The sequence below is a fragment of the Impatiens glandulifera genome, chromosome 2 (assembly GCF_907164915.1).
Source record: "Impatiens glandulifera chromosome 2, dImpGla2.1, whole genome shotgun sequence".
In the NCBI taxonomy this organism is placed as follows: Eukaryota; Viridiplantae; Streptophyta; class Magnoliopsida; order Ericales; family Balsaminaceae; genus Impatiens; species Impatiens glandulifera.
Window position 1 is genome coordinate 50,868,649 of NC_061863.1, and position 26,845 is coordinate 50,895,493.

At 32.9% G+C, this 26,845-nt stretch overlaps 1 protein-coding gene across 1 annotated transcript; it reads right to left on the reverse strand.

Annotated features, from left to right (window-relative positions):
- Window positions 1–5,315: 5,315 nt before the first annotated feature.
- Window positions 5,316–10,966, reverse strand: LOC124926415 (protein OBERON 4-like). Its single transcript, XM_047466639.1, has 3 exons — window positions 10,804–10,966; window positions 7,429–10,719; window positions 5,316–6,175 (listed from the first exon to the last, which is right to left on the reverse strand). The coding sequence occupies exons 2-3, from the start codon at window positions 10,385–10,387 to the stop codon at window positions 5,616–5,618; spliced, it is 3,519 nt and encodes a 1,172-aa protein (XP_047322595.1). The 5' UTR covers window positions 10,388–10,719; window positions 10,804–10,966; the 3' UTR covers window positions 5,316–5,615.
- Between the last annotated feature and the right edge of the window lie 15,879 nt (window positions 10,967–26,845).

Here is a 26,845-nt window from a genome sequence, read left to right on the forward strand (position 1 = left end):
AATATTATTAGTCATTATGTCCATTTTAATTTAAAAGTGTTCTTAAGAATAAAATCTGGAAATATCTAATCTCTTAACCAAAATATATATATTAATGTCAATTTATGGTCTAGTTTGATTCTGCTTATAAATGTGAATAAATTACTGATTATGAAATAAGTTGCTATAATAATTTTAACAAATAACTGCATTGTAAATAAAATCAAATATAAATGAATGTTTAGCGAATAAGTTGGATAATTTTAAAAAAAAAATTAAAAATAATAAAATAATAAAATAGAAAGTTGAACCGTATTAAACAAACTAAGCGATAAATATTTAAATAAGTTAGAATATCATAAAACTTATTGAGCGTTTAAAAAATAAGCTTAAAATAAACTAAATTAATCTTCTTGGCGTAGGATGCCCTAGATCTTCCATAAAAGAATAGACAAGGTTAATTCAGTCCCTAATGTTCATGTCTTTATTTCTTTTTCCAAAAAATTCAACGTTTCTATTTTAAGATGATAGTCTTTAAAAAAAAAGTAAAAAACAATTAAATCTTCAAACTAATAACGTATATCTTGGTCACATTAATATATAATAAAATTCAGCATTTAATTTTCCATATATATAAATATATATTTTTTTATTTTTTTAAAACTTTCATAAATCTTACAAATGTTAAATTATTAAAGCATCTTATTGGTTAACTGAAATTTTCGACTCATTTGTTTTAAAACTTACAATTTAAAATTTCTTATTGTTAAATTATACAATATTGCAAAGTTTGAAATAAAATGTTGGAAATTTCAATTAGCTAAATATTATATCTTATCAATTAAATTATTTAACTCATGGTCAATTAAAATATGAAATTATATTTTTTCTTTAAAAATAATAATATTTATTATTATATATTTAAACTTATAATATATATATACTTAAATAACTCCAAATAATTAAATTAAATCAATTAATTGTATAAAAGTAACATACAATAATTCATAAACAAATAAGCCAGTATTTTAAATTGTATTGTACTACATTATTTTAAATAGATAAATTGTTTGGATTAAATAATATATATATATATATTAATTACCCATGATCATGGATCTAGATTTTCTATGAAACAGATGGGTGGACCCCAAAACCATGTGAGAAGCGGAGACTCTGTCACGGTTTTGCTACAATCACAAACAAATTCCATGAATTTCTTTTGCCAATAATTTCTATTATATATACATTAAAATAACAAACATTATTATTATTAGAGATAGAACTTGTTTGATGAGACTCGCTTCAACTAAGATCCAACTCACCTGTAATTAAACAAAAGAATCAATCTCATATTCTATTATATATATAAAAAGGGAAATGATATAGAGAACGAATTGGGGGAACGAAATGGGGAGTGAAGCCACCTGGCATGCCACGGAGGAAAGAAAAAAATTACATCTCCTCTCTAGCAAACCCTCAGATCATTTCTCGCTCATCAAACAAAACCCTCCTTATTCTTCTTCTTCCATTTTCTTCACCATCGGCACACTGTTTATCATCTTCTCATTCCATTCTTTAGATTCGTCTTCATTCGCGCCGTCTATCTTCTTCTCCTTACATTCTTTAGATTCGTCTTCATCCTTGTCGTTTAACTTCTTACTGTTATTGCGTCTTCATCCTCGTCGTCCTTCCGTTCTTTAGTTTCGTCTTCATCCTCGTCGTCTTCGTTTTATTTAGATTCGTCTTCGTCACTGTCCGACTGTCCGATTAGCTTCTTCTTCTAATGGTATATCTTCTTTGCCATCATAGCTTACTTTTTTCTTTGTTTTATTGTTCTTCTGTTTGTTTCTTGGATTCACATTTTGTTGTTGTTATGTGATTGTTATGTGTAGGAACCAATATGTAGCTAGAACCTGTATAAAACTGTTAATATTTTTGTTATTTTTAAGAACCTGTATAAAACTGTTAATATTTTTGTTGGTTTGTGTTGTCCTCTATTTTGTTCTATGTTGTCCCGTGTCTTAAACTATGATGTCCCGTGTCTTAAACTATGTTATCCCGTGTAAATATTGAAGTTGCTCTAAATGTTAATATTCTGATGTCATTTGTGTTATTGTAATATGTTGTTCCGTGTTTTAAACTATTTTTTTCGTTTTAATGCGTTTTATCCAATATGTCTTCCTGCATTTTATTAAATATGTTGTCATGTATTACTGTAATATGTTGTTCATGTGTTGTCATGTATTATTTGTGCTGATTTCTCTTTTTTGTCTTATGTAGCCCTATGGATGAACCATCATCACCATGTAGGCATATATTGGCTGTTTTGAATAGAATGAAAGTGAACCAGGTGCCAACATATTATATATTGGACCGTTGGCGTAAAGACTTGAAGAGCGGTTACCAAATATTCACCAACATCTATGATTCGGATGTGGTCCCGACATCTTTTAAAAACCTGTGTAAAATTTTTAATATTTTTGTTGTTTTGTGTTGTTCTCTGTTTTGTTTTATGTTGTCCTGTATTTTAAACTATGATGTCTCGTGTCCTAAACTAAGTTGTCCTGTATTTTTATACACTGGTGTCATGTGTTGTAAATATTTAAGTTACTCGAAATGTTAATATTCTATTGTCAGTTGTATTATTGTAATATGTTGTTCCGTGTTTTAAACTATATTTTCATGTGTTTTATCCAATATGTTGTCTGGTATTACTGTAATAAGTTGTTAATGTGTTGTCATGTATTCTTTGTTTTGATTTCTCTTTTTTGTATTCTTGTGTAGCCCTTTGGATGAAGCACCATCACAATGTACCGAAGACAAAATTCCAAAGGTTGGGATGTCGTTAGTGTCGAAAATTATGTCGTCATTTGTCCAATACTATGTTGTCCCGTGTCTTATACCATGTTGTACTTTATTTTGTAATATGTTGTCATGTGTTTATTATTATGTTGTCCTGAGTACATAAATATTGTATTTCTACAACAAGTAATTGTTAAGTACGATTTGTTGTTTCACATTAAAGCGTTAAGTACAAATTGTTGCTTCACAACAAGTAAATGTTTTAATTCTACTAACATGAAACCATTACATTAATGTTTCGGATAATTTGGTTTCATACAACTTTATGGTCTTGTATGTTAAGTTCATCCGATAATTCTTAGGCTCAGGTTGTATTGTTTTTGATGGAGTTGTGGTCTTGGATTTAGAAGCAGCCTTCGCAAGCACTAGTAGGGGGTCAGAGGGAGCAACATTTTCTTGATAATCTTCCTGTTATATACCACCCCACTAAATTTTCTGCAAAATAAAAAAGAAAACACTATTATTGTAATCGACAGGACAACATAACTAAAAACACAGGACAACATAACTAAAAACACATGACAACATAGTCTAATACACAATACAACAAAATATTAACAGTTTAAGCTTAATATTTATCAACAATTGACAACATAGTATATGAAAACAGTACAACAACGATAAGTTCATATTACCTTTCATCTCTATCTGAAGATTTCCTTTTACCTAAAGTCTTACTGTTCTTCTCTGTCATTGTTGACATACTTACTATAACAATAACCAAATGCTAATTAGTAACAAAACATTTTATAGATAGGAGAAGAAGAATTTGAATAACGTTTTAAGAAGAAGAAATTGATTAACGTTTGAAAAAGAAGTTGAATAAAAGAAGCAGATAAGCGGATACCGTTTGAAGAGCAGCAGATATTTAGGATTAGTGTTTGAGTAGATTTCGTTTGAAGATCAACAGATACTTAGGATTAGGGTTTGAGTGGATTTTGTTTGAATAGCAGTAAATACTTAGAGTTAGGGTTTGAGTGGAGATAGATTGAAGAGAGGGAGGGTTTTAGCGGAGATGAAAGACAGTTTGAGCTTTGAGCGGAAATGAGAGGTCGTTGCCGTTTGAACTTTGAGAGGAGATAGATTGAAGAGAGATAAAGTTTAAGAGGAAATGAGAGAGTTCAAAATGAGGGGGAATTATCCTACGTGGAAAAAAAACAAAAAAAAATTATTTTTTAACCTACGTGTCCTGCCACTGGGATTCGCTGAGGGATTCGTTCTCCCAGTTTCGTTTCCCGTATCACGCCTCATATAAAAATTAAGATGGTCCACTTACAAGGGGAATTGGTTTATAGTCATTCGTGATTTTATTACTAGAACACAATTCAATTTATTTGACTCAGAAGTCAGCGACTTTTGATGGTGTATCATATCGAAATTGAAGGAGGTTCTGCAGAAGAGCCGGCATGCTTTTGACAAGGTCACAATGAAGAAAAATGTGATCAATGGATTCTTCACTCTTCAAACAAATGTTGAATCCTAAAACTGAGAAGGGGTGGAGTTTCTCTCATGTTTTACAGATACAACCCCAAAGGCTTCTACCCATAATTTTTCTTCCAAAAAAAGCATTTATTCACGATGATTGCTTTCTTCCAAAGACTTGTATATTTGTTGAGAAATCTCCATCACCATTTACATAGGAACGAAGTGTTGAAAAGGGATAAATCCTTAATTCCGAGTCCACCGTCAACAATTTTATGCTTCGTTGTGTCTCATCTTACAAAATGAGTGATTTTAGATTAGTTAGAGTTACCCTAAAGAAAATTCCTAATGATTGTGTTCATTCTGCTGGCCACTTATGCAGAAATAGAGAAGAGTGACGTAGTGAATGTTGAAATTGTGACGAAAGAGTTCTTAATGAGGATCAACCTACCGCCTTTAAAAAAAAGTTTACTCTTCCAAAGTGTCAACCCGAGCACGCCTCAAAAAGAAAAAAAAAATTTTGAGACTATAATTTAATATTGTTATGGTTTGAATATTTTTAATTTGAAAAAGTGATTAACATAAAATTAGATTATTCCATCAAACAAAGTCACGACTCATTAAAAAAAACTGGTTTAAAGCTCAAATATAATTTTGATTGATTATTTATCACTTATTATATTTCTAATAAACATTCAATATTATATAATTGAAAAGAAAACAAGAAGAAATGGGATATCATAAAAAAAATAGGGATGACTCCAAACACCAAAGTTAGCACAAGATTAAATAGAAGTCGATCAACTATGGATGGACTTTTCACCTTAGAAGAGAATCCTGCAACAGAGATCTCAGCAGAGTCCGCCCACACTCATGCATGAAAGAAGAGAAGATTGAGCATGGAGGATCTCACATTTTTGGTTGCAAAGGATGATGATGATGATAATAGCTGCAAAAGCTATGAAGTTTGACAAGTATCCATCAGAAATTTTTAAGATGGATCTTGAATAAAATGCTTTAGTTCATTCACACCACCCCCCAAGTTACCAAACCCAAAACAAGAACCAGTTTCACTATATCATAACTAAATCTCAATACTCAAAGTAGAATGAGAATTTCTTTTCAAGGAACATAATATTTGGCCTAAATTTACCCTATACCTTCTATGTAGATTTTGTCTACATGGGGGGAGGAGAAGAAAGCAAGAAACCACAGTACAGATCCTAGTTAGGAGGAGGAGGAGGGAGATGATAAGACAAAATTAAAATGGAGATCCTAGTTAAGAGTTATAATATATATATATGTTAAACAACAACATAAGCTTACTGAAATTTACCACAAAGAGTCAGTCACTTAGATAGATTCCTTCTGGTTGCTTCCATTTTCAGCAGCAGTTCTTTGATATTTGCTTCCATTCTCATCTTCATGTTGAAATACTCTCGACAAGCTCTGTCTAGGGCTTCAAACTCCTCGAGTTTCTGCTTTTGAATTTCCTCCGCCTTCGCCTCCGCCATTCGCAGTTTACCAATGCGTGTAGCATACTCCTCTTCGATCTTTTCGTTCTTAGCGGACGCAATGCGTTTCAGACCCTCAGCTTCTCTTCTAGCATCATCTGCACGTGTCTGGAACATTCTAGCCTCTGCCTGCTTGATTCTCACTATGCTCTCTAACTCGTCAAAAACAGGCTCTTTTTGATAAGTCTGAAGCATGTCTGAAGCATCCAGAGGATCTTTACTCTTCTGCATGGATTCAAATCCAAGTAATGAGCTCGATGCTTTTTCTGGTTGGGTCCATGGATAGTGAGTACTTTTAGACCATATGGCTTCTTGGCTGGTAAACCCATTTGCTCCTTCTTGGTTTTTGCTCCATGAATTGCTCCCAATGGCGGCATACTTGGTGGAATTACTATCTATAATCACAACAGATTATTAATGTCAGATGTCTGCAAATTCAGTAAAATAGTAGAACAACTGGAGAAAACAGTTTATGGGAGAAGTATGGCTTATCAATCAATCTGAATGTCATTAGCAGCAAATAGCATTTGTATTTCCAAGACATATTTTAGGTGTTCACAATAAGGTTAAAGGCGTTTTCAGTACTAATTTGTCGAGCCGACGAAAAGGGTTGTAATTTAGGAAATAAATAAAATGTCTAAGTAAACGAAATTTAGATTCTTCTTGCTTGACCAATAGTCCCTGCCTTCAAGACTGTGATCCATCATGAAACCTCATGGCCTTAGTCTGTGCCTTATTAGTATTTCCCTCAATTATAGCAAAAAATACCTTCCTCCAATTGAAGTATGTCTAGTTATAGTTAGTGATACTAATTTTTGAAAGGAGTACTATCACAAAATATAATGGAACCATTGATCAGCTACATAAGAAAATATGTGTTTCCTTGGTTCTAGAGAATACTTCCATTTCAGTTATGTTCTAATTGAACAAACTACTAAAAAGTCAAGACATCTTTTGACTTCTTGAAAAGAAATAGTTATGAACGGAATATGTTTCAATTGGAAATATCCAGCCATGTAAAAAACAAAATGTATATAGCAGCTGGTACTACTGTAGATAACAGAAAAGGCTTGTTTACAGTAAAAAGATAACAAAGATACCACTTTCAGAATTGCAGCAATAAAATTTTAGATTGCACTTGCAATTTAACTTACTTTTCAAAAAAGAGAAATAAAGATATGGATTTGGTGCAATACGCCCCAAAACCAAAATCTCAGAGGTAGAGAACACAAAGACATACAAACCTATTGATTGTGCTATAAATAAGCAGGTATGTTCACGGATGGAAAAATGGACTAACAGACTAGGAGACATCAGTAAACACAGGAAGAACTATCTCGCATAAAACAACAAACTTTACAGACTAATAGACATCAGTAAACACAGGAAGAACTATCTCGCATAAAACAACAAACCTTACAAGAGCTGCTAGGGTTCCAAATAAAATAATACTCAGAACCATGAGAAGTAACAGCAAAGAATTTTTGTACCAGACTGGTATACTAATAATAGTAAATCTAATTTTATTTTATTTTTAAATGTCAACTTTTCATGTAAAAAAATAGTAAATCTATTTTAAAACATATTGCTGCAAGTAAATTTTGTAATAATGAAATAAAATATTCATAGATCATGTGATGTAACTTACCAGCAAGGAATCCCAGAATATAGGTCTGAACCTCCTGAAGATTTGACTTGTTTGCCAATCTCGACAACATCTGAACAGAAATTTCATGAATCCGCTTCCCTATTACATCTTCACTGGCAGAGAAGATTCTTTTAACATATTCGAGCTCCTTGCAAAGAACTTCAGTCGTCCATTCCTTTGCAAAATTCTGAAAGACCTCCTTTACAAAACCAAACATCTCTGAGGGATGCTCACAGGCAACACAGTGAAATTGCATCTCAGTTGTTCCTTGAACGCCGCTTATACTCTGTCCATTCCTAATATATGACTCACGTAAGGCACAATTAGTGTGGCACCAATGGGAGCAGACGTCGCACCCCACCCAACTACATGTATTATATGCCATATCAAACTTTGAACAAATAAGACACATGCAATTGCTGCAGAACCCACTCTTCTGCGAACAAACTTTGCAATCACATTCATCCACAGGTAAAGGATTCTTACAAACAAGGTTTTTACACATCAAGTTAAGAAAGATCTCGGCCAGATTAGAAATAGAAGTATCATTATTTTGCTTAAGGAAATCTGGTATTCCTGTTTTCAAAGCTACCATGACCTCTAGTTGAGAACGATTGCTTTTAAGCAGCATCTCTAGGGTTATATCTGATCTGGCATGTAGTGCCTTTTGCAAGACGCGTAGTTGCGATAGCTTGTCAGCTTCGGACAAGATATTCCTCACTCTCTCCTTCAAGCATCCAATAGATTGTACACTCAATTCATTAAATCTATTGACCATTGCATGTACAGGATGAGAAACTATCATGCAAATCATAGACTCTGCAAAGTCAGATCCACCAATCAAATTTTGTTCTTTTTCCTTCTGGTTCCTACTCCTGCTTAAATTACTACTACTTCTTTCTCTTGCTGCATGTTTCTTATCTCTGTTAAAATCGATATCATTTTCTTGAGATCCAACACCCTGTAGTAAGGACATCCCATCAGTCTTATGCCCTACTCTGACTCCTGATAACCGCATAGAAGGCAAAATCGACTGCATATCCGTTTTAATTGGTAATGCTGAGCTTCCTTCAGCAGAACTGAATTGTTGCCTTTGTAGACCACCCTGACCATTTGCCATACTGGACAAAACTCGAGATTCATGAAAAAAACTATCTCCTGTTAAAGATTTTCTTTGATAAGAAGGGACACCTTTTTTATCTGGTTCACATAAAGTCTGAGTATACCATCCTTGATCTATTCCTTGAAACATTGGTCGACTTTTGACTGATCCTTCACCATTGTCCCTAGTGTTCTGTGTCAAAGAACAGCTAGGGTCGTGGGAGAATACATCAGTGCCTGACATAGACATTGACATGGTAAACCCATCAGGATTAGTTTGGTAGGAGCTTGGAAGAGATTGAGCACTAATAGAATGAGTAGGGGAACCGGGTGCCTTAGTCAGGTTTCGAGAAGTAATTGGTAATAAAATATTTGGTAAGCTAAGAGAAAGTTCAAGTGATTCAGAGACTTGCTTTTCAACTTTCGGCATACTTGAACAGCTTCCGTTAGGTTTCTCTTTGCCTCTAACAGGATCTCTGGTGAACAGATCCAAGCCCCTCAGACCTATTTCTTCTGTATGGTTGTCACTGGAAGATGATAAACTTTTTGAATCTCCTTCAACTTTTATCATCATTTCCTTTCTCAATTCAGAGGTCGTATGTAGAACAGCAATGCTTTTGCCCTTATCTTTGGTAACTGCTGGCCCTTCTGTTATGAGAGATAGTGCAACTACAGGTACTTCAGCTTGCTCTTTGATTTCCTTATTAGATTGGGCCAAGGTCATATTCTCTGACCTGGCTTCAAGTTCCATGCCCACTCTCTCCCTTGGTTCATCTTCTGAAGGTATGGACTTGAGTACAGATGCATCACAGGCGCCCTCACCAGAAATGTTCTCTTCCTTTTTACTATCAACAGTATCTGTTTCTCCTTGTGCTGCACATTTAGGGTCTATCGTTTCTTGATCTAAATTACTATGTCCATTTCTTGACTCTTCAACCTCAGTTACTTGATTGATAGAAGCTTCTGGATGTTCAACTACTGGTTTCTCCTCATGGACAACAACCTTATCCATATCTTTCCCAGATACAGATGTTGATACGTCTTCCATACTTTTACTTGAAACCAAATCATTGCTGTTAAACTCAATTTGAGCAGCATTCAAGCCTGAAACGCCAGAATCTTCTACTAAATGCACATTCCTAACCGCCATTTCGACTCCGGAATCAGGTTCGGGTTCCAGCTCCCCTTCTTCCCTCTCACTGCTACATTGATTCGGAACAAGCAGCTCTTCACTCTTCTTTAATTCAACACTCTTTGACTGCTCACTCTCTGAGTCCTTGGACACAGTTGGTGACTTGACGTCTCTTGGTCCATGAGGGGACCTTGAACTCCTTTTATCTTCTGAGAAAACCTTACTGCTTCTTCCAGTGTCACTAGCAGATCTGTTACCTTCATCACCATCTTTCTCAGTACCAAATCTTCGCCATGACGAAACACTACCTTCACGTCGTGATCTATCTCTCTCTGATCTGAACCCTTTAGGGATATCTCGCTTCGACACAGAGAAGCTCTCAGAGCGATGGAAACGGTCACCACCGTATCCAATTCGCGGAGAACTCAAGATCCCCCTGTCACAAGAATCCCTATAACGATCATAGTTCTTTCTTCTATCGTAACTCTCAGAATCATAATCAGATCGTTTCCTAATCACTCGCGAGCTATCACGGTCATCATCCATCCTATCATACCTTGAAGATGATGGCGACAAACCCTTCCTCCCATTTTCAGATTTGTAGTAGAAGTTTCTGTGAGACGAGGAACGGCTCAATTTTGCATCATCATCCTTTCTTGCCCAATCCTTGGAAGCAGTTTTTTCTTCTGACGAATTAAGATCATCACTCGACCTCAATCTCTTCATGATTAATAGCGAAATACAACAAATTGCAACAGAGAACAGATCATGAACTTAATCAGCAACTTGATAACAGGACCGAGTATAGGTTTCACCCTAAAACTAGATAACAGAACGATTCCCTGAACACGATTCACGCGGATAACATTCACAGAATAGAAAAACTACGAGCACGTACAACTAAACAACTTTTCACGTATCAATTTCACCGTAGGATCCAACAAACGAGGTAAGAGAAACCCTAAGTTTCACCTGAACCATTATTATTTACCAGCAACAGAAAGAGACATCAACAACTCCACATCCAATCATCAATTCAAAGCCTCCAATAAGTCCAGCTGCAAAACACCAAGTTTAGTTATCGAATGAGGTAAACTGCATTCAGTAGAAGTTAAACTCGTCGGTAGATAGAAAATCCAAACCTGGAATCACAAAGAAGAGGAGAGAGGTTACACAGATTAGGATCAATCGAAGCAAAAGGCCGTCGGCGGCGGCGATGGCAGGCGCGGATCTCCCCGGCGGAAGAAGATAGAAGAAGAGAGAGAGGTTGGGGACTGGGAGGAGCAATGTGGGGGGTATTTTAGGAAACTCAGGGGGTTAAATCAATCAGTCAACGTAGGTGATTCACTCAAGAATATTTATTTTATTTTATTTTTGAGAGAGAAAGATACTTGGATACGCAAAGTGCGTAGAACGCATTAGTCCAACTTTGGGATGTATGTTGAAAAGTTGCTCTCCCTTAGTGGACTAAATTCATCATTCTCCTTATTTTTTAATATTTATTTTAATATCATTTATTTGACTAATAAATTTATGTAATAAATCAAATCATTCTTTTTTACTTTCGTTGAATAATTATAATAAAATAAACAACTTTTTATACTTTTTATTTATTACATTATTTAATATTATTATTTAATAGATTAACTAAAATATTAAAATATTTTTATTTTATTAATATATATTAATTTATTAAGACTTTTTACTAAAACAAAATCACACATCTATAAAATTATTAAATATTATTATTTTTTAAATAAAAAAGTTATTTAAATAACTTAAATCCGGTTTGAATAAGAGTTTTGAGAAAATTTAAGTTATTTGAAAAATAATAAATGATGATGATTTTTGAGGAGATATAAATATTTTTTAAATATGGTATTAATATATGATAATAAATAAAAATTAATAATTTAAAAAAACGATATTTTAATAATCAAATAATGAGGAAGTGAGAGAATGAAAATATATATTTTAAATATAAAATTATAAAAAAAAAAGTAAGGAGATGTGAATGAATTATATTCAAATTTTCATATTAAAATTATATAATTGAATATTAAGTTATATCAAAACAAAAATTAAATTATGAAAATTATATATAATTTTTTTTTAAAATTACACATTTTGAGTGGGGTGCAAGCTAGTATTTATTTTCTAAGTCAAACCACTTCATTTTTAAACGGATGCAACAAATATAGCAACTAAGGAATAATTAGCACAACTCACATATAGTCTAATATATATTGACTATTTTTACACTATCATTAAAAATAGTAAATTATATGATTAGTCTTGATAAAGTAGGTTAAGGTGTCTTTTAAGAGCGATAGGTACATAATCGTAAATTAAATAAGTATGTCATTATCTCATACGTAAAGAGTCACGAATTTAATTTTTACCGAATTTAAGTGAAGATATTATGCTAATTTTTTAAATTAAAAAGACACAAATCATTCAAATTGTTTCTTACATTAATTAGTTATACATAATTTAGTTAATTCTTTAATACTATTTTGTTGCGGTTTTTAACTGAATCAATCAATAAAATTAGTTTGATTATTTAAAAAGAATACTATATCAAGTAATTTGAACAACTTTTAAAATTTAGTAACCAAAATGAATTTATGTATATATATTTTTTCTTTTTAGAAAACTAACACTTTAACATTTCAATTTATCTATATATATTAAAACATTAATAATTTATGTATAAAACTCTGAACCAAATATGTTTTTCTTAAACATATGCCAAAAATATGACAAAATCTCTTTTCGATCCCACTTTGAAATGAATCCTTAACTCATTACTCATTAGGGTTATGTTTATTATTGTAATTTTTTCATCCATTGCCTTTTCATGGCAAAGAAAAATATAATTTAATCCGAATGAAAAAAAAAAATACTTTGATTATAAAAAAAGAATCTTGAATAATTGAATTGAGACAGTGAAAAAGCAAAGAGGAGAAGATATTCAAAAAAATGTAACTTTGAATACATGACCATAGATTATTTAAATAATTTTTGAATTATTGAAAAAATAATATTAGTGTTGATTTTGAAATTTTGTTTTTTTATAAAATGAATTTAAAATATTAATATATAATAATAAAATAATAAAATAATTTTAAAAGAAATAAAAAATATTTTAATTAACAAATAAAGTTATGTTATTATTGATTAGAGATCAGATGAAATAATATCAATTATATTTAAATATATATTTTTTTAAAAACCCAACCGAACAAAGCCTTAGCTTAGAAACATTATGCATTATAAATTTCTAATCAATCAATTGATCCTTGTAATAGACCAAAAAAAAACATGGAAGCAGCATCATTTCACACCAAGATGCATAGGTCTACTTGATTTGTTTTAGTAGGAAAATATCATTTACTTCGGGGCCTACTTGTAACTTTGGTTCATATATTATTTGTTATTTACTTTTTTTAATCTTTTAACATTTACAAACCCTAAAAACAATAAAATTAGGAAACACAAGGTAAATTGTTGAATTTTGAACTCTTTTCCTTGTGAACAACTGAATATCCATACAAGGTTGTTGAAAATGGATTAAACCTCGTATATATGATTGGTTCTCCTCTAATGAGAAACCAAACAAGTTATAAGTCTAAAAAATATTAATTTAATTTGGGATTTTTATGATTTATTTTAATATTGTTTATTATAAAAATAGATTATCTGAGATTGTTTAAGATAAATGGTTAAAAGGATATTTTGTATTAAAATTGTAAATTTAATAAAAATAAAATAAAAGTATTTTAATATTTAATGTATTAAATTAGGTTACTTTATGATTAAAATAAATAATAAAGTTATCAAACCAATTAAATATGAAAAATCAATCTCTTCCCTTTTTTATTTATTATTTTTTTTGTAAGTAAAGATAGAGGACTCGGAAATTTGGTGTCACGATTGATGTCGAGAATGATGTGACAATACGTAATTAAACTTAAAAAATGAAAATTTTCTCTCATATTTGATTTAAATCAAATCACGTGTTGCCACATTATTTTTGTTAAAAAATTCAAGACAGGAAAAATCACAGACAGAGTAGGAAAAATCCATTATGATTAAAATAAAGATTACAATTTAAAGAGAGAGAAGAGAATAATGACAAATATTATGTGTGTGTGTTTTGTTGTAAATAAAACTCTAATTAAGACAATATATTTATAGTCATATAATTGGGCCTAGTGTGCCAAATATCAAACAATTATGATTTTATTTTATATTATTTTATTATAGGCCTTAATTCCAATTAAAACCCATCTAGGTCACCATAATCTAACAATCTCCATCTTGACACGAATCCAGTATGCCTAAAGAAAAATTGATCTTCAAAATATAGACAATAAACATAAAATAGTCTCCACCTCTTCCAAAAGCCCTATAGGTTTCAACAACCAAGACCAACTAAGTTCGAGCAATACTCAAACTTAACAATGGGGAGCGCATTCGTCATCATATCAGCAAGATTATCAATAGTACTAATTTTACTCACATCAATACCATCATGAGCAATAACATTACGTACAAAATGATATCTTACATCAATGTTCTTAGTTATTTCATGAAACATCTGATATTTCGTTAGAAAAATAACACTTTGACTATCACAAAAGACTGACGTAATCTATAAATCCTTCTTGAATTTTCTGAATAGTCTCTCAGCCAAATAACTTCTTTACAAGCTCCTGTAATGACCATGTATTATGCTTATATAGTTGATAATGCGACTGTACTTTGTAGAGTAGCTTTCCAACTAATTGCACAACAGCCAATATAGAAAACAAAATTTGTAAGTGACCTTCTTCTGTTAAGATCGCTAGCATAATTATAGTCGACATAATCAATAACTCCATCTCTAGCTATACCAAACTGTATGTGAACATCCGTAGAATCTTTTAAATAATGTAAGATCCACTTAACTACTCTTCAATGTTCTTTACCTAAATTTGTCAAATATCTACTAACTGCACTTACTAAATATGCCAAATTTGGTCGAGTACAAACCATTGCATACATAAGTGATCCAACTGCACTGGAATATGAAACTCGTGACATATAATCGATATCTTCATTAGACTGAGGTGACATAGCAAAAGAGAGTTTAAATTGAGTTGTTAATGGAGAACTCACGGGACTAGCATTATTCATATTGAACAGATAAAAGACTTTGAAGTAGACGCAACTATCAAAATCACATCTCTTGAAGTAGTGAGTGGTCGTAAAAGAGTTTAAACTCTTATACCACTGCATTGTCGATTGTTTTAAACCATGACGATGTGTTTAGTGAGGGGGGAATTGAAATTGAAATTGGAATTAGAATTGAAGGGGTCAATTCTAATTATGATGTTTGTTTAAACACTTAAATATAGGAATTTAATTTAGAATTTAAATTCTGATGGAATTATAAACAGTGTATTTATTACCTTTTGAATTCTGGTCAAATTAGGTAAGAATTCAAATTTCAATCTAACAATCAAACCGACCATACCCCATTTTCCCTTTAGACCTCCCTCTCTCCCCATTTTTCAGTCGTATCTTTCATTTCCCCCATCTTCTCTTCTCCTTAACCTAAATATTTCATTTCTTCCTTCCTAATGAATCACATAGACACATCATGATCAAATAATCAGAAGAAGATATACAGTGTAAATGATGTGAGCTTTAACAGTTAGACGATTCAAAGGACTATGGTTGTTTGCTTTAAAACATAAGAGTGTGTTTGGTGAGGGGGAAATGTAATTGAAGGGGTCAATTCCAATTAGGGGTCAATTTCAATTCTGATGTTTGTTTAAACGCTTAAATATAGGAATTGAATTTAGAATTTAAATTCTAATGGAATTATAAACAATGTATTTATTACCTTTTGAATTATGGTCAAATTAGGTAAGAATTCAAATTTCAATCTAACAATTAAACCGACCATACCCCTTTTTCCCTTTAGATCTCCCTCCCCCCCCATTTTCCAGTCGTATCTTTCATTTCCCCCATCTTCTCTTCTCCTTAACCTAAATATTTTCATTTCTTCCTTCCTAGTGAATCATAGAGACACATCATGATCAAATAATCAAAAGACGATATACGGTGTAAATGATGTGAGCCTTAACAATTAGACGATTCGAAGGACTATGGTTGCTTGCTTTAAACCATAAGGGTGTGTTTGGTGAAGGGAGAATTAGAATTGAAATTGGAATTAAAATTGAAAGGGTCAATTCTAAATCTGATGTTTGTTTAAACACTTAAATTTAGGAATTGAATTTAGAATTTAAATTATAATGGAATTATAAACAATGTATTTATTAAATTTTGAATTATAGTCAAATTAGGTAAGAATTCAAATTCAAATTCCAATTTAACAATCAAACATACCATACCACATTTTCCAGTCATATCTTTCATTTCCCCCATCTTCTCTTCTCCTTAACATAAATATTTTCATTTCTTCCTTCCTAGTGAATCAAAAAGACACATCATGATCAAATAATCAGAAGACGATATACGGTATAAATGATATGAGCCTTAACAGTTAGACGATTCGAAGGACTATGGTTGCTTTGTGATTTTTGTAAGAATCTCTCATTGGTGGCTGCAGTGCCAGACCTGAGATTTCGAGGCCTGAGGCGAGCACAAAACTTGGTGCCCTCAAAACTTAATATTCATACATATATTTTTTTATCGATTTAAATATAATAGTATTTGTAACATGAATTCTAAAAATAAAATATCATCAAAACAATATGTCATAAGTAAATACTAAAAAAACAAAGAAGATCCAAACAAAATATAAAATTAATGTTCCGAACTTACATAGTCACTTGAATATTACTCGTCTCGCATTTTTTGAAGCGAAAGTATTAATCAAGTGTGCATAATCAACTTTCTCAATATTTTTTTTCTCGATAGATAACATAACTAACCCATTTAGTCTTTCTTACGACATAGTTGATCGAAGATAAGTTTTAATCAACTTCAATTTGAAAAAACTCTTTTCCGCAGATGCAACAGTAACTGATATAGTCAGCAAAACTCGATATGCGATATAGGAATTTGGATAACAACCATCCATTGTTTTCAAATAATTCAGCACATCAATCGCTCTTTTTGCTTCTCCAGGTAATGAATGTCTTAACAACTTTAGTTCTAGAAATAAATCAGATCCATCAACATCGGAATTTCCATCATGTGTTAAAGAAATTTGAAGATTGACACATGAGCTCAAGAGACCATCATCGTCAATAGACTTCAACTTCTCCAAACTAAATAAAAACCCAAAGGTTTCTTCGTACTTTTGAAATTGCTCAAACCGAGTTTGAAGTGAAGAAATAGCTTAATCAATTATAAATAAGAAGTAATTAACTCGAAAAGATTCTTTAAGAGATTAAGTTACCTTTTCACTGTTAATATCATCAAATTGTCTCTTTCTCCGAATGATGCGTTTTTCTCGGAAAATAGGTTCAATTCTCATTTCACTTGCAATATGTTCGGCTTCAACCAAGGCTTGATCAAATTCAGATTCTCTAAACTCTTAAAGAAAAGAAATAAGCCCCTTTAACTGTCCGATAGCAACATCAATATCCATTTTTTATGATTGGAAAAACTTACTAACAATGTTAATCTCATATAATAACTTGCACAAAATTATTATTCCGGTTAAGAATTCAAAATTCTCAAGTTCAAATGATGTCAAACCCTCAACTTCACTCTTTATTTTTGAGTCATAAGAAGTGTTTGCCAAATCAATTAAAGCATCTCGTATTTTTAAAGTCTGGTCTTTTATGAGCTTCACACTTTCAACATGACTTTCCCATCGTGTTTGTGATAATGGCTTGACCGTAAGACCTTGTACATGATCTTTGAAGATTTTCCACCGATTGGTAGAAGAAGAGAATAATGAATATATGCGTTGTATAACACCAAAAAAGGGCATCGCTTTATGACAACAATTTACCATATCACATAGTGTGAGATTAAGACTGTGGCATCCACATAGTGTGTAGAAATCTCTGAGATTAATTTCAAGTAATCTATTTTGTACACCCTTGTGCTTGCCTTTCATATTAGATCCATTGTCATATCCTTGACCTCTTATATTGTCAATCGCAAGTTCGAGATTGTTCAAAATATTTTTAGCTCTATAAAAAGCCCAAGCCCAGAAGTTTCATTAACTTTCAAAAATCTAATCCAAAATTCTTCAACCACTATTGCATTTTCTGAATCATCCACACATCTAATTACAAGGGACATCTGTTCCTCGTGACTTGCATCTGGAGTGCAATCAAGTATCACAGTGAAATACTTTGCATGCTTAATTTTTGTAACAATTAAACTTCTTACTTCAGCTATCAACATCTGTATCAATTCATTTTGGATTTTGGGCCCAAGATAAGTGTAATGAATCTGTCGTTCTTGAACACGCCGAAGATGTTCCTCCATTATTGGATCAAATTCGGCAATCATTTCAATTAATTGCAAAAAGATTCCATTATTCTCAACATAAAACTTTCCACAATCTCCTCGAAGTGCCAAGTTATTTTTCGCAATTCTTTGCACAACTGCAATTATTCTCTTCAATATTTGTTTCCAATGTTCTCTCTTTATTAATTGCTACTTGCACACTTTTATCAATTGTCTTTTTCTTTTGAAGTCTTTTTTCTAATTCAATCCAACTAGTCATACAATTAATATGATCTTTACTAGTTTCATGAAGATTGATGCATCAATTGATATTCTTCCAATCTTTGTATCCTTCGTCAACCAGATAACCAAGTTTCACCATAGTTCTCTAAGTTTTGAATAACTTGCAACAAAAACAGAAGATTTTGTCCATAGAAATAGAGTACACTAACCATCTTCTGTCACTTTTTTCACCATTTGTCAATTGTCTCTTATAATGTGATGGATTGAAATGTCTTCTAGTGTTATCAAGAGGAAACAAAATATCATCATATCTTTTAGGGCCTCTTTTAATCAAAAAGTCCCTAATATTTTGCATTTTGTCCCAATTTCCTGGATCATCAACATTTAAAGGAAACAAAATCTTTTGATTTATATCTCCATTAGTGTCACTTTTAGGCATACTTACATCGTTCTCATTTTCAGACTGTTTTGGGTCTTCATTGCGAAGTTTATTTAATTCACCATGTTCCCGATCATTCAACTTATCATCGATGTCATTCTGGTTCACTTGCTCTACTATTTGATCGCTTGTGAAATACTTATTAAGGTTTTCTACTTGGCTTTGAATTAAAGCATCTTCCTTTTCTTTTCTTTTTTTCTTTTTTCTGCCCCAGACAATTATTTTCTTATAGGAGGCATGCTTGATAAAACTCTAAATACTAATCTGCATTAAAAATTTATAGATTAACCAGCATTCTATGAATCTATGATTAACCACAATGTTACAATTCCGCTATGCAATAATGCAAGACACAGATTGTGAATCCACCATTCCACCAGACAAGTCCTCCACAACAAAAAATAATCAAGTAAATCGAACCAAAATCTCACCGAAATCGGAGGAAGAACTCTAGTGGTCAGTGGCGTACTGCCGAGAAACAAGGCTGGAACGAGCGAAAAAGGCCCAAGAGCTCGGGGAAGAAGACAACCGAGTTTTCTGCTCCGATTCCGGCAAGCTAGAGGATCGACGACGGGCTTAGAGTTTGGGGGAAGTGTTTCCTTTTCTTTTTCCAGAATGTTTGTTCTTATTATTTTTTCTTTTTTTCCTTGATTTTGTTGATAAATGGGAATCGTGCGATTCTTTTCTCCAAATAAGATAGTATTTTTTTTATACAAATTAAGTTAGGGCTTATCATTGATAGGTTATCAATTATTATTTATGGGCTTTTTAAAAATAAGCCCATGAACATATCATTATAATTTAATTTTTTTGAAGATTTTGGTGCCCCAAAAATATTTGGGCCTAAGGCAATTGCATCACTTATTATACAGTAGGTCCGGGCTTGATTGGAACTATTGTGTATCAGTTGTGGACTGAAAGTAATGTTATATAATATTCTCAAAGGCTCGTAGGAATGAGAAGAAATTTAGAAGAAAATTGTAATGGATGGTCACACTCTCATTCACACGCGGAGGCAAATACCCACGAATCCGAATACTTGAGAGATTTGTTAGAATTGTGACATCATGTACGGGATAATCACGAAAATGTCGTTGTTTAAGGCGCGTTAAAAACTTAATGTTTGTGTTAATTTGAGTTTTGTAATTCGTTGTTGTTATTTCATCTTGTTGTTGGTTGATTCTGTTTAACTAAGACAAATGTTTGTTTTGTCTTAATTTTGAACTCATGTGTTTCTCCTTTTTGAGTTTTTTTAATGAAATGACGATAAGTCTTTTATAAAAATATATATTATCTTTTCAAGATCTACAACATAAGTAAATAATGTTTTTACTTATTTTTTTTAACATTTCAATATTAATAATTTTAAAATTATTTATTAAAATTATGTTTCTTTTTCTTAAACATGTACAATCTTATAAGTTTTTAATCGGGATAATTTGGTACATGTCGAATATCGGGTACCCAACGTATCAGAGGTGTGATGGAAAAAGAAATACCTGTCGAGATTGGAATCATATTGTAAAATGAAAATTGAGTTCAAGAATGAATATTTTACTACTTAACGGATAAAGATATAGTGCGTCTGTTGTCATCCTTAATTCGAACTATGTGAAACACGTGTTAATAGTCTTAATAATAATGTCTTATTGTTGAAACATTTTTATTATTGATCGAAGTGATTCAAATGAAATTGTCGTATTCAGTGTTGAATCTATTAGTATATTGTATATATCTTGTTACCTTGTTTAGATTCCTAGATTAGTGGGTTACCTTGTTTAGATTCCTAGATTAGTGGTTTACCTTATTAAGAGTCTTTTGACTAGTATATATTGTAACATTGTTTATCAATAATAACCATGGGATTAATCTCTATCATGGTATCAGAGTAAAGATCCTCTCAAGATCATCAATCGAATTTTTTTTTCTCTTCCTCCCACCTTGCTGCCTCACGCACAAACTTCTAATGTCTGTCCCACCTACTAATTCAGACTCCTCCTCCAATCAAAGTCAGACGCCCACCACCATGTCTGTTTCTCAATACCACTCTGCTTTCTCTGTTAACAATCTCCGCTCCATAATTCCTATCACCCTAGAGATGGGTAGCGAGGAATATCTCTCTTGGGCAGACCTTCTCGAAAACCACTGCTTGATTCACAATGTTTACGAACATCTCAAACCAAAAACTCCCAACGCCTCCGAAACACCTTCAACATCTTCCGAGACCGACTCTCTTCTGTGGAAACGCCTTGACGCCCTTGTCAAGCAATGGATATTTGGAACAATATCCAAGGATCTACTAAACACGATCCAAAAACCTGGTATGACGGCTGCTCAGGCTTGGGAACGTTTAGCGAATATATTTCAAGATAACACAGGTTCTCGCGCTATGTATCTTGAAAATAGGTTTTCTCAAATTCGTCTCAATGATTTCCCAAACATGAGTGCTTATTGCACTGAATTGAAGATGATTGCGGATCAACTTGCTAATGTTGATTGCCCCGTTTCTGAAAATCGACTGGTGTTGCGTCTACTTGGGGGTTTGAATGAAAACTACGAAACAATCGCCACCATAATAGGTCAAAAGAAGCCTCTCCCATCTTTCTACGATGCTAGATCTGATTTGCTCCTTGTTGAAACAAGGAAGGATGAATTCGTCCACACAAACACCTCTTTTATTGCCTCGGACGATCGTAGCCAAGGCCGCGGAAACAACTCTAGCCAATCAGCCCGTGCTACCGGCCAGCAGCAGCAGCAAGGCGCCTCCTGGCGCGGTTCTGGCTATCAGCAGCAACACACTCGGACAGCAGGAGCAGGCGTACTCGGTTCTCGGCCACAGCAGGCCTACATGGCTGAGACGAGCCAGCAGCAGCCCCAAAGTTACGTTGCAACCGATATCAATCAGGCGATGCACACTTTATCCCTTACTCCGCCTAACGATACTTGGTACATGGATTCGGGAGCAACTTCACACATGACACCCAACTCAGGTAGTCTCTCGCCTTATTCTAATTTAAATTGTGTTAAAAATATCATTGTTGGGAGTGGACAGGAAATCCCGATTCGCGGTATTGGTAAAACTAACTTAAAACCACCCTTACCACCCTTACTTCTGAACAATGTTCTACATGCTCCCAAACTCATTAAAAATCTTATATCTATTCGTCGGTTTACTCGTGATAACAACGTCTCTGTAGAATTTGACTCACTTGGTTTTTCTGTAAAGGATTTCCAGACGGGGAAGGTTATCATGAGGAACAATAGCTCGGGGGATCTCTACCCACTCTCTCTGTCGAGCCAAAGCCAAAAACCCCCAACTAATTCTTCGTTTACTGCAATTTCGTCAAATTTATGGCATAATAGATTAGGACACCCCGGTGTCGATATTTTGCATTCTCTCAATAAATCAAATTCTATTTCTTGTAAGCCCGTTTTAGGGTCTAAACTCTGTGAGTCTTGCATCTTTGGTAAACAAGTTAAGTTACCATTTACCAATTCTGTCTCTTATACTACTTCCCCATTCGATATTATTCATAGTGATTTGTGGACGTCGCCTGTGCTAAGTACAAATGGACATAAATACTATATTCTGTTTCTTGATGATTACACAAATTTCCTTTGGACTTTTCCAATTGGAAACAAATCCCAAGTATTCTCCGTCTTCTCTACACTTCAAAATCAAATTCAAACACAATTTCAAAAGCCCATTAAAACAATCCAATGTGACAACGGAACTGAATATAACAACAGTCAATTTCGTACATTTTGTGACAAAAATGGTCTACAATTTCGCCTCTCTTGCCCCTATACTTCTCCTCAAAATGGTAAAGCAGAAAGAAAAATACGCACCATAAATAACATGATTCGAACATTGCTTACTCATGCTTCTCTCCCGTTAAATTTTTGGCATCACGCCCTCGAAATGACCACTTATCTCCTAAATATTCTTCCAAATAAACAAATTCGAAATTTCTCACCCACTCAACTTCTATATAACCGAACTCCTTCTTACTCTCACCTAAAAATTTTCGGTTGTCTTTGCTATCCTCTTCTTCCTCCAACCACTATTCACAAACTTCATAAACGCTCTACCCCTTGTGTCTTTTTAGGATACCCCTCTAATCATCGCGGCTACAAATGCTACGACCCAGCCTCAAAAAGATTTATCATCTCTCGTCACGTCATTTTTGACGAAACAAAATTTCCCTTTTCTCTTGTCCAAAACCCAAACTCAACTCACCCATCTCAATCCGAACCAATAACCATCCCAATACACATCCAAACCCCGCCCATCACCGAGTCCATTTCCCCACCAAACAACACTCCATTACCGAGCCCATTATCAACTCAACACACTCCACCAAACCCACCATCACCCATCACCACTTCACCAGGCCCAAACCCAAACACGACCAGCCCGTCCACAAGACCAAACCGTCCAAATCATTCACCAACCATCATCAATCCAACACGGACAATACGAACCCGCGCAATGGATGGGATTGTCTGTCCAAAACGCATTTTCAATCTAAACACACTCACATCTCCATCGCCTATTCCCAAAAACCCAAAGTTAGCTTTATCAGACCCGAATTGGAAAGCCGCCATGGACGATGAGTTTAACGCTTTAATTAGTAATAAGACTTGGGACTTGGTTCCGCGTCCTCAGGGTGTTGATATTATACGATGCATGTGGATTTTTAAGCATAAAACTAACTCTGACGGCTCTTTTGAGAGGCATAAAGCCCGTCTTGTTGGTGATGGCAGGTCTCAGCAGATTGGAATCAATTGTGAAGAAACCTTTAGTCCTGTTGTCAAACCAGCCACCATACGAACTGTTCTGAGCATTGCTTTATCGAAGTCTTGGTCCATTCACCAAATGGACGTCAAGAATGCATTTTTACATGGTAATCTCAACGAAACAGTTTACATGCATCAGCCTTTCGGTTTTAGAGACAAAATCTTTCCCGACCATGTTTGTTTATTGCGCAAATCTTTATACGGCTTAAAACAAGCTCCTCGTGCTTGGTATCAAAGGTTTGCAGATTTTGTCTCTACAATCGGTTTTACACACAGCACGACTGATCATTCGCTTTTTATCTATCAACATGGGTCCGAAATTGCCTATCTACTCTTGTATGTTGATGACATTATCATTACGGCTTCGTCTGATCAGTTACGTCAGACTCTCATGAAAAGCTTAGGCGCAGAATTTGCTATGAAGGATTTAGGTAAATTAAGCTATTTCTTGGGAGTTGCTGTATCGTATACTAAGGATGGACTTTGTCTTAGTCAGAAGAAATATGCTGAAGAAATTATTGATCGTGCTGGAATGTCTACTTGCAAATCAACACAAACGCCGGTCGATACAAATGGCAAACTTGGAAAATCAACTAGTCCACCAGTCTCTGACCCCACTCATTACAGAAGTTTAGCCGGAGCACTACAGTATCTTACTTTCACACGTCCTGATATTTCATATGCAGTCCAGCAAATTTGCCTCCACATGCATGATCCGAAAGAGGCTCACTTGGCTGCCTTACACAGAATCATTCGATACTTACAGGGTACAAAGCACTATGGCCTTCATCTTTACAAATCCTCACTGTCTACACTCGTTTCATATACTGATGCAGACTGGGGAGGATGTCCAGATACCCGTCGCTCTACATCTGGCTATTGCGTCTTCCTAGGCGATAATCTTCTGTCTTGGTCGTCAAAACGGCAATCCACACTTTCTCGTTCTAGTGCTGAAGCTGAATATAGAGGAGTTGCCAATGTTGTCTCCGAATCCTGTTGGCTTCGCAATTTATTGTTAGAACTTCGTATCTCATTGGACAAAGCCACACTGGTCTACTGCGACAACATAAGTGCGATTTATCTCTCCCAAAATCCGGTCCAACATCAACGTACCAAACACATCGAAATGGACATACACTTTGTAAGGGAAAAAGTAGATAGAGGTAAAGTTCGCATTCTTCATATGCCTTCTCGTTTTCAAATCGCTGACATATTCACCAAAGGACTTCCGCGCATACTATTTGAAGATTTCAGAGACAGTCTCAGCGTCCGAGAATCTCCCGTTTCGACTGCGGGGGTGTATTAGTATATTGTATATATCTTGTTACCTTGTTTAGATTCCTAGATTAGTGGGTTACCTTGTTTAGATTCCTAGATTAGTGGTTTACCTTATTAAGAGTCTTTTGACTAGTATATATTGTAACATTGTTTATCAATAATAACCATGGGATTAATCTCTATCAGAATCACCCATTGATTGACTAACTAACAAATTTAGTGAACATTTTAAGTTTTAAAATGAGTTTTAGAATGTGTTTGTTAGAAGGTTTCATAATACATATTTATAATCATTTATTGCTATAGACTTAAGTGAAAACATGTTAAAAATAATAAACTCAAATATGAAGCTTATTTTCAAAAGACTAATATATCATTTTGAATTTAATAAAATTATTGTTATATATTATAAAGTCGTATTACTTTTTTATTTTTTTTCTCTTTTTATTTTGTTTGACGATAATTTAATTAATTATTTTTACGAAATTATTTTTAAATATCAGAAAATAAAAATATAATTATATCTAAACTAATTATTAAATAAAAAATAAGATATATATATCATTAACTTATATTTAATGTTATATATAAATTCATATTGTTTTCTTCTATTAATATTACAAGTACAATAAATTTCTTCTTTTCTTTATCATAATTTATTTAATTATTTTTTACGAGATTATTTTTAAATATTATCAAATAAAAATAAGATTATATTTAAACTAATTATAAATTAAAAAAAATAAGAGAATTATATATATATATATATATATATATATATATATATATATATATATATATATATATATATATTATCTCTTATATTTCTTGATATATATAAATATAAAATTTATTAATTTTTCAATTTTTTTCAAGTAAACAAACTTTCTTCTTCTAAGATAAATAAATTTATTTTTTATTATCTTTTATATATATTATATATATATATATTCTCTATCTCTATATCTATATCTATATCTATATCTATATATATATATATATATTAAGTTAACAAATTATATAGGCTAGTATACTTCAAGATATTAAGTTTATTAACTAATATCCGTATAATAGTCTAGATGTTTTTATTCAGATATTAATTTTAGATAATATCAAACTAACAAAAAATATTGAATACTTAAATTTTAAATATTTTGTTTGTTAATTTAATTTTTTATCTCTTAATATTTAAGTTATTAAGTACTTAAAATTCAGTATTCAGATATTAGTTTTCAGTTTTATTAAACAAAACCTTATTCTATTTATTTATGGAGAGACAAATGTGTAAACATATTAAGCTATTTTGTTAATTTTATTGTCTATTTCTTCGAAGAATATTTTTGAATAAACTAAATGATATTATTACTTAATTAGCAAATAAAGCTCAACAAACATGTAAAAAAAATTCAACCCAAGTAGAACTTCTAAAAAGTTATTAGACTGTGACCGTTTGCACATAAAAAATAAAAGCGAATGAACTGGATGACTGAAACAATTGGAGGATCTTGTTAGGGCCAAAGTCAGCCCAAAGTTGTCTCTAGTCGAAAATAAAATTTATTCTTTTGTTTTTGTTTAACTATGTTATATTTAAACGTATAATAATATATAATAATTTTGTATTTAAATTAACAAAATAATATAATAATTGGTTAAATGTTTTAATAAGGTTGATGGTTTAACTCTGGTATAATTTTATTTTTTAGTTTCAGGGGCTCAAGGAGATGAGAGGCCTCAGGAGATGGGGTGCTTAGGCGGGGTCTAGCTCGCCTCACCCAACTGGCAACTAGGGCCCAAAGCCGACTCCGAGTTTTGGGCTGTCCTAGCCCCCGTTAGAAAAAAGTTCGATAATTTTTGTTGCCCTAAGTCGAGTTAAAAAATTTAATAAAAAATGATTTTTGGTGAGGTTTGAACACATAACCAAATAAAGGTTTTAAGTTTTTATCTAAAACCACTAGACTACAATATTTTATGTTTAAAACTACAATATATTTAATTAAAAA